Consider the following 7,336-nt stretch of genomic DNA (forward strand, 5'->3'; position numbering starts at 1 on the left):
CCCGGGCCCGCGCCCGCCCGGGCCCGCGCCCGCCCGGCCCCGCGCGCATTCCCTGTCCCCCTCCGGCCCGGCCGGACGGAACGGCGCCGCCGAGCGGCACTGCCCGCCCCGGTGAGTCCCGACCGCTACCGGGCCCAAAACCGCTCACCCACCGCGGCCCCCGTCCGGCCCCCTCCGCGCTGCGAGCCCCGCCGCGCCCGGCCAGCGCCGTCCGAGCAACGCCCACCCAGTGCCCCCCAGTGAACGCTCGGTCTCCTGACTGCACCCCCGCACCAGTACAGCCCAGTGAGTGCCCCCATGCCCAGTACGGCCCGGAGGGGTCCTCTGGACACCGGCTCAGTGCCCCCAGTCAGCACCCTCCCAAGCTGTACTTCCAGACCAGTGCCCCCACCCAGCTCTGCCCCTAGACCAGTGTCCCCCAGTGAGAGCCCCCTCCAGCTGTGCCCCTAGACAGACCAGTGCCCCCCAGTGAGCATCCCCCCAGCCGCAACCTAGACCAGTAAGCCCCAGTAAGTGCCTTCCCAGCCCTGCCTGCCCTACACAGACAGGCAGGTGCCTGCCCCAGTGCTGGGGTACCATTCTAGGGTGTTTCCCCAGCCCCCCTCACATTGCCCCTGTCTTGCAGGGATGGCCCAGCAGTGGAGCCCACGAAGACACATCGGGAGTGAGGAGCACCAGGACCATCAGCTGGGCACTGCCCACACCATTAAAGTGCTGTGCCCACCCACTGCCCCTTGCTTTGGCGCCATCGCTGTCACTGCAGAGGAGGCCAGGAGAATGGGACAGGGCATTTATTGGGGCTGGGGCACTGTGCCCATGGCAGGCACTGGCCTCACTTGGCTATGTAGTACTGGGTGGGCACAAAGGGCATCTTGGTGATGAGGGCTGGGTGGTGCTTCTTCCGCACCTCAACAGTGAGCTGGGTGCCCGCCCGGCTGTGCGCTGCCTCCACGTAGCCCATGGCGATGTTCTTGCCCAGGGAGGGCGAGGGGCAGCCGCTGGTCACTGTGCCTGGGATGTGACGACATGGGGAGGTGAGCAGGGGCTGGCAGCACCACCCTCCCCTGCCATGGCCACAGTTTGGGGCTGTGCCCACCCCAGCCCCACTGTCCCCACCTACCCACAGGCCTGCCCTCGGGGCCCAGGATGGCCATGTGGGGCCGGATGGGGGGTCCCACTGACGTCAGCCCCACACGCTTGCGCCTTGGCTTCTCCTTCACTTGTGCCATGATGACCGCAGCACCGGGGAAGTCCATGGCCGCGCGCCGGCGCTTCCCTGCGGGGCAGAGATGGGTGAGGGTTGGTGATGCCTGCCTGGTCCCCTTGTACTCCCATTGGGAACACCTTGCCTCTCTGCCCAACCCGAGGAGGAGGTGTATGTGGCCCCGACATACCCAAGGTCCACATCAGCCCAGCCTCAGCAGGGGTGATGGTCTCATCGATGTCATTGCCGTAGAGGCAGAGCCCGGCCTCCAGGCGCAGGCTGTCTCTGGCTGCCAGCCCTGCCAGCCACACGTCGGGGACATCCAGCAGCCGCTCGGCCAGCTCCACCGCCCGCCCTGAAGGCACCGAGATCTGTGGGGGTACATGGGCAGGGTCAGTGGGGAACGGCCTTCCCCTCCCTCGGTACAGTGGTGGGGGTGCTGGCACAGCTCCCAGGGTACCTCCACGCCATCCTCGCCGGTGTAGCCGCAGCGCGTGACCCGGCAGCCCGGCACGCCAAAGACAGTTGTGGAGATGCTATTCATGAAGGAGAGCTTGGCCAGGTCATCCAACAGCCCCGCTTGCAGCACCCGCACCATGGAGGGACCTGGGGAGGTTGGTGGCTGGGAGAGGGCAGTGCCCGGGGAAGGAGGGGAATGTGGGGAGGGCACTGACATCCACTGGGCAAGCACCCAGAGGAGGGCAGGCCCATGTGTGAATCCTGCTACCTTGCAGAGCCAGCAGCGCGTTGTCTGACACCTCCAGGTGGACGTCACTGCCAGTGGCCTGTAGCTCCTCTGCTCTGTCCTGCCAGGGTGACAGCGGGCTGCTAGCACAGGGGCAGGGCCAGGCCAGTGCCAGCCCCAGACGTGGCCACAGCCACCTCACCCTGCGCAGCCAGGGCTGTCACCAAAAGGTGGCCGGACTCATTCCCACTGCATGTCCCCACCACCCGCGGGGCTCGGGCAGCCCCATACCCTGAAGATGGCCGAGTCCTTGTCAGCACAGCCAGCGTTGGACACCACATACAGGTGATCTTCCCACGTGTTGATGACTATGAGGTCGTCCGTGATGCCGCCCTTCTCGTTGGTGAGCAGTGTCAGGGTGCCCTGTGGGATGCGGCCCTTGGGAGCATGGGCAGGCTGTCTGGTCCCTCCCAGGGCATCCCGGGGACCTCTGACCCCACTGGATGCCCAATGCCTGCCCGGTGCCCCGTACCTGTCCGGGCTTCAGCTCGGCGATGTCCCCCACCACCAGGCTCTCCATGAACCTGACGCGGTCCCGGCCGTACACCCGGGTCTGGAAGGGGCCGGGGGGGGGGTTGTGAGGCAGTGCGGGGACCCTCCCGCCCCAACACACCCCCCCCCGACCCCGCTACCTGCATCATGTGGGTGACGTCGAAGAGGGAGCAGTGCCGGCGGGTGTGCAGGTGTGACTGGAGGTGGCCCTGCTCGTACTGCAGCGGAAGGCTCCAGCCGGCGAACGGCACCATCCGCCCGCCGCGGGCCCGGTGCAGGGCATCCAGCGGCGTCTGCTTCAGCCCCTCCGCCGCGGTCCCCCCAGCCCCTCTCCGCGGCGCCGAGCCCGAGGGCCGGCGGGGCAGCGCGGCGCGGCAGCCTGCCCGCAGCATCTTCCTCTTCCTCCTCCCTCCCGGCACGGCTCGGACCGGCCCCAGGGAGCTTGGGACATGGAGTCCGCTCGGCCCTGGCCCTGGCCCCCGCCTCCGCCCCGGCCCGCCCCCGGCACCGCCTCCCCGGGGCCGCCGGGCACGGCTACCCCCATCCCCCAGAGACAGGCAAGCACAGGCAGGGCCAAGGTAGCAGCTTTTAGTGGTGACCGAGGTGACCCCCCAGCACGCCCGCACCCCTCGGTCCCCCCGCACCCCCTTGCAGAGTGGGGTGGGGTCCGGGCTCTGCCCGCGGGACGTGCCTGGGAGAGCTCACAGGGGGCTCGGGAGCGGTAGCGCTGCTCCTCACTGGCAGACAGCGCGGGGGGAGTCGGGGAACGGGCACAGGGAGGGCTTGGGACCCCTCGGGGCCGCGGGGTCGACGGCCAAGGCAGGGAACACAGGAGTCCACTTGGGCCCCGGGAGCATGGATGGGCACTTCCCTCCAGCCGGCACCAGCAAGTGGCACCGGCGGGCTCAGGTGTAGGAAAGCAGGTTGACATCGTAGCAGCCATCCACCTGGGAAAGAGAGGGGCTGTCGGTGTCTGCACAGCACGGTCACTGCTGGGACACCCCAACCCCATCCCGCTGGGAGCAGCCCCTCCAGGAGGGCTCCCTGGCCGTGCAGCAAGGCCAGGGTCCCTGTAAGTGGGGTGGGGGACTCACGTCGAAACGCCCGATGCGGGCGGCTGCCTGGCGAGCCCGGATCACCTCTGTCAGCACCCACATTTGCTGGACCTCTGTCGACACCTTCTCTGGGTCGGGGAGCTCCTGGAAAGAAGTGATCACAATGCTGTGGAGAAGGGATGGCCTGAATGGGCTGGGTCACCCCAGGTGTGGCTGCATGGCTGTGCTCCCCAGGGAGCTGGGCACTATTGTCCATGCTCCTGATCTGCTGGTGGTTTCCCAACATGGGGTGAGCAGGGCTCCCTTCTCTAGGAAAACAAGCAGCTGGGGAAATGGGTGACCCTGATCCCTGGTGCTGTGGTGCCGACACAGCCCACCTGCTGGCAGGTGGCAAGGACGAGGACAGAAAGCCAATCACTGGCTAATGATTAAAAACCTCATCATACAGTCCAGTTTCCCAACAGCCTCCCTATGAAGTGTTCCCTGGGCTTGGGAGCAGAAACCTGGTCCCAGGTGCTGGTTCACCCGGGGATCTTTAGCCAGGTGGGACTGGTGAGCTCAGCAGCAGCTCTCCCAGTTGGGGCACAGCTCTGTGGCACCAGGCTGGTGGGTGCCTTGTGGTGATGCTGGGAATAGCCAAGCCCAGAGCAACCCCTGGCATCTCCCCCAGACTTCCCTTGCCAAGGAGGACATGTTCTAAGCAATTTGGGGTGCTTTCCCCAAACTGTCACACAGCTGGTCAGCAACCAGGGCTCCCGGACCTGCTGGGGCCAGCAGGAGCCTCACTGGTGGTGCAGTATGAGCACCATAGCACCAAAGCCAGGTGGCAGAACTGCCCGGGCTGGTCTGGATGCTCTGCCACCCTCCTGCAGGTAGCACCTCCAGCAGATTCAGCAGGTTCCCGTGGATGAGCCAGCTCCCATCTCAGCCCTGCTCTGCCTGGACTTTGCCCATCGAAGGCCACAGGCCAGGCAGATCTGGCTGGCAAGCTGTAAACACATGCCGTTGCTGTGACCTCCCTCCGCCTGCGTTCTGTCCCCAATGGGATAAGTGCTCCCCAGGGCACACCCTCTGCAAAGCGCTGGGGACCAGCCAGGCCGCCCTGTCCCCACACATTCCACCCACTACTGAGCAATGCTGTGCACCCACCGCTGCCACAGGGACATCCCTGTCCCCATGCATCCTACCTGCTGGCTGAGCCATGCTGCGCACCCACTGGTCCTACAAGGATGTTTCTGTCCTTGTCCCCACACTTCCCACCTGCTGGGTGAGCAATACTGTCCACCCACTGCTCCCTTGGGGATGTCCCTGTTCCCATCCCCACGTGTCCCACCTGCTACTGAGCCTTGCTGTGCACCCACTGCTCCCTTGGGGACATTCCTGTCCCCAGACTAGAGGGCAGGCACTTAATCATCACCTCAAATCGCACATCCCCATGGAGATATTTTTCTTCTGAACCCTGCAAACTACTTCCAGCACAAGTTGGGTTATTTCAGGGCTCCACAGCTATTCCAGGTGGGAGCCTGAAGCTGACAGGGCAGGGATGGGGCTGGCAGCCCCCCGAGGGATGGTCCCAGTCTGCACCCCACACAGGTCCCTCCTTCCCCCCAGTACCTCAGCAGGGATCACTCACCCCATGCAGGCTGGCTGGCTGCTCTGGAGGGGTCAGCTGGGAGAGCCAAGAGGGGAAATCCTTCTGCGGGCTCTGAAACAGATCCAGAGGGTCACACAAAGGTGTCCCCAGTCCCACCTTCATCCCTCACACCGTGCAGTGTGCTGGGATTTGGAGCCCACCCGCAGTGATATTGCTATGGATGTAGTGTCACTTTTCCATCGCCAAAGGGAATTTTGTGTTTGGAGTAGTTGTTTGCAACCTGTAACTTGATGCAGCAGCCTCCAGTTCCATCCTGTTGCTCAAACAACCACCTCTGACAGGGCAGGGCTGGGGCTGGCTGGAGCAGTCCCTTCCCCAGCATCCTTGGAGAACAAGGGGACCCAAGTGCCCCAGTGAAGGACCAGGACTCGGACCCACGCTCCTGTGTGTGCTCCCTGGAGCTGTGCAGAGCAATGCCAGGCACAGGGCTCGGGATAGTGGCTTGTCCTGGCCCCCTGTCCACACCTGGCAGTGGGGCAGCACCAGGATCCACTCACCTTCTGTCCAGGGGGGAAAATCTGCAGCTCCTCGATGGTGAAGTGGAGCCAGACTGGGGAGGGCTGTCGCAGGATAAACCGCATGGCTGTCACCTGGTCCACATCACACAGCATCTGTGGGGCAAGGGCCAGAGAGTGTCACCACAGGGGCTGGTGCTAATCAGGGGCAGCTTTTGGGGTATTCTCCAGAAAACCCCTAACCTACCCCAAACAGAAGGAGCCCGAGGGAAGCATTGCCCTGTGGTGGCTGTCTGGGCTGAGTGGGGCACAGGGACCCTTGCTGCTGAGCGGGGCTGGCAGGGGCAGGATGGCATCGCAGGACCTGCCACCCTGCTGTGGGCGTGGTGGTTGGTGAGGCATCAGCACCAGGCCTCCGGGCCCAGGAGCCATCCTGGGGCGTGGGTGAAGAGGGGTGAGCCCCAGAAGGGAGGGTGATGCCATGGGCACAGTCAGTCCGGGCTCACCTGCTGCCGGCGGAGGCAGAAGTAGTCCTGGGAACCCTCCTCGGTGTGCGGGCAGGGCATCAGGCACAGGTCCCGCAGGCACGTCACCCAGCGCCGGGACCCGCCGGGGCCGGGCCGCTGCACCCGCACGCTCAGGAACGCCGTGTAGAAGTTCCTGAAGACGATCTCCTGCACCTGCGGGACCAGCGGCCTCAGCCCCACACCGGCACACCCATACCAGGACCGGCACCCTCCCCATACCGGGACCGGCATACCCCCCACACTGACTCTGGCACCGGCAACCACCCCGCCCCTCAACAGCGGCACCAGCACCAGCATCCCCCCCATACTGGTACCGCCACACCCCATACTTCACCTGCACCGACACCACTCCCACACCGGCACCAGCATCCCTCTATACCGGGACCGGCATGCCCCCCTATTATCGGCACTGGCATATCCCCGTTTTGCCACCCTCACCAGCATCCCTCCCACTCCTGGGACGGGCACCGACATCACTCCCCCTCATACCGGTATCCGGACCGCGCCCAGCATCCCGCCCACCATCGGTGCCGGTGTTACCCCAGCACGAGCATTACCCCGGCTCCGGGACCGCCCCCAGCATCTCCCCCGCACCGCCCCCGGCATCCCCCCTATACCGCCCCCGGCATCCCCCCTATACCGTCACCGGCATCCCCCCCACTCCGCCCCGCCACAGCTGCCGCCCCGACATCCCGCATCCCGCCCCGAGACCGGCACCACACCCGACCTCCGGCTCCACCGCCCTTGTACCACCCCCGGCATCGCCCCTGCCGCCCCCTGGGTCCACCCCGGTACCCACCACCCCGGCACCGCCCCCGGCATCCCCGCTGTCATCCCCCGGTACCACCCCGGTGCCCCCCCCGCCGGTAACCGCCGCGGGCGCGGCCGCACTCACGTCGGCGGCAGCGCCGTGGGGGAAGCGGAGGTCGATGACGGCGACGCCGGGCCGTGCGGGCTCGGCCCCCCCGGCCAGCTGCAGCGGGGCGGCGGGGCGGGGGGCGCAGGGCAGCGGGGAGCGGCCCTGCCCGGCGGGCGGACCCGGCCCCGCGCTCGCAGCCGCCCGCCGCAAGGACGGCGGGCCCGCCGGCAAGTTCTGGGAGAGCCCCGACACCGTGTCCCAGCTCGACTCGGTCCGCGTGTGGCTGGGCAAGCACTACAAGAAGGTGCGGCCCGGCGGGGGCGGCGGGGACCGGGCGGGGCGGGC

The 7,336-nt window shown here is 66.7% G+C and overlaps 2 protein-coding genes across 2 annotated transcripts in view; both read right to left on the bottom strand.

The window, feature by feature from the left end:
* Nucleotides 1-776: 776 nt before the first annotated feature.
* On the bottom strand, nucleotides 777-2,862 carry AMT (aminomethyltransferase). The gene is made up of 8 exons (XM_017819969.1): nucleotides 2,582-2,862; nucleotides 2,422-2,502; nucleotides 2,181-2,312; nucleotides 1,932-2,010; nucleotides 1,665-1,810; nucleotides 1,395-1,575; nucleotides 1,121-1,276; nucleotides 777-1,011 (listed from the first exon to the last, which is right to left on the bottom strand). Exons 1-8 carry the CDS (start codon nucleotides 2,831-2,833, stop codon nucleotides 833-835), a joined length of 1,206 nt encoding a protein of 401 aa, XP_017675458.1. The 5' UTR covers nucleotides 2,834-2,862; the 3' UTR covers nucleotides 777-832.
* A 122-nt stretch (nucleotides 2,863-2,984) lies between these two features.
* NICN1 (nicolin 1) overlaps nucleotides 2,985-7,336 on the bottom strand; it is a 4,684-nt gene continuing 332 nt past the window's right edge. Inside the window, exons 2-7 of the mRNA XM_017819837.1 lie at nucleotides 7,028-7,285; nucleotides 6,112-6,285; nucleotides 5,648-5,761; nucleotides 5,130-5,201; nucleotides 3,536-3,640; nucleotides 2,985-3,388 (exon numbers count right to left, since the gene is read on the bottom strand). Coding sequence (XP_017675326.1) covers nucleotides 3,347-3,388; nucleotides 3,536-3,640; nucleotides 5,130-5,201; nucleotides 5,648-5,761; nucleotides 6,112-6,285; nucleotides 7,028-7,285 — 765 coding nt within the window. The 3' untranslated portion in view covers nucleotides 2,985-3,346. The remainder of the gene's footprint in view (nucleotides 3,389-3,535; nucleotides 3,641-5,129; nucleotides 5,202-5,647; nucleotides 5,762-6,111; nucleotides 6,286-7,027; nucleotides 7,286-7,336) is intronic.

The sequence above is a fragment of the Lepidothrix coronata genome, unplaced genomic scaffold (assembly GCF_001604755.1).
Source record: "Lepidothrix coronata isolate B3197 unplaced genomic scaffold, Lepidothrix_coronata-1.0 Scaffold78, whole genome shotgun sequence".
NCBI lineage: Eukaryota > Metazoa > Chordata > Aves > Passeriformes > Pipridae > Lepidothrix > Lepidothrix coronata.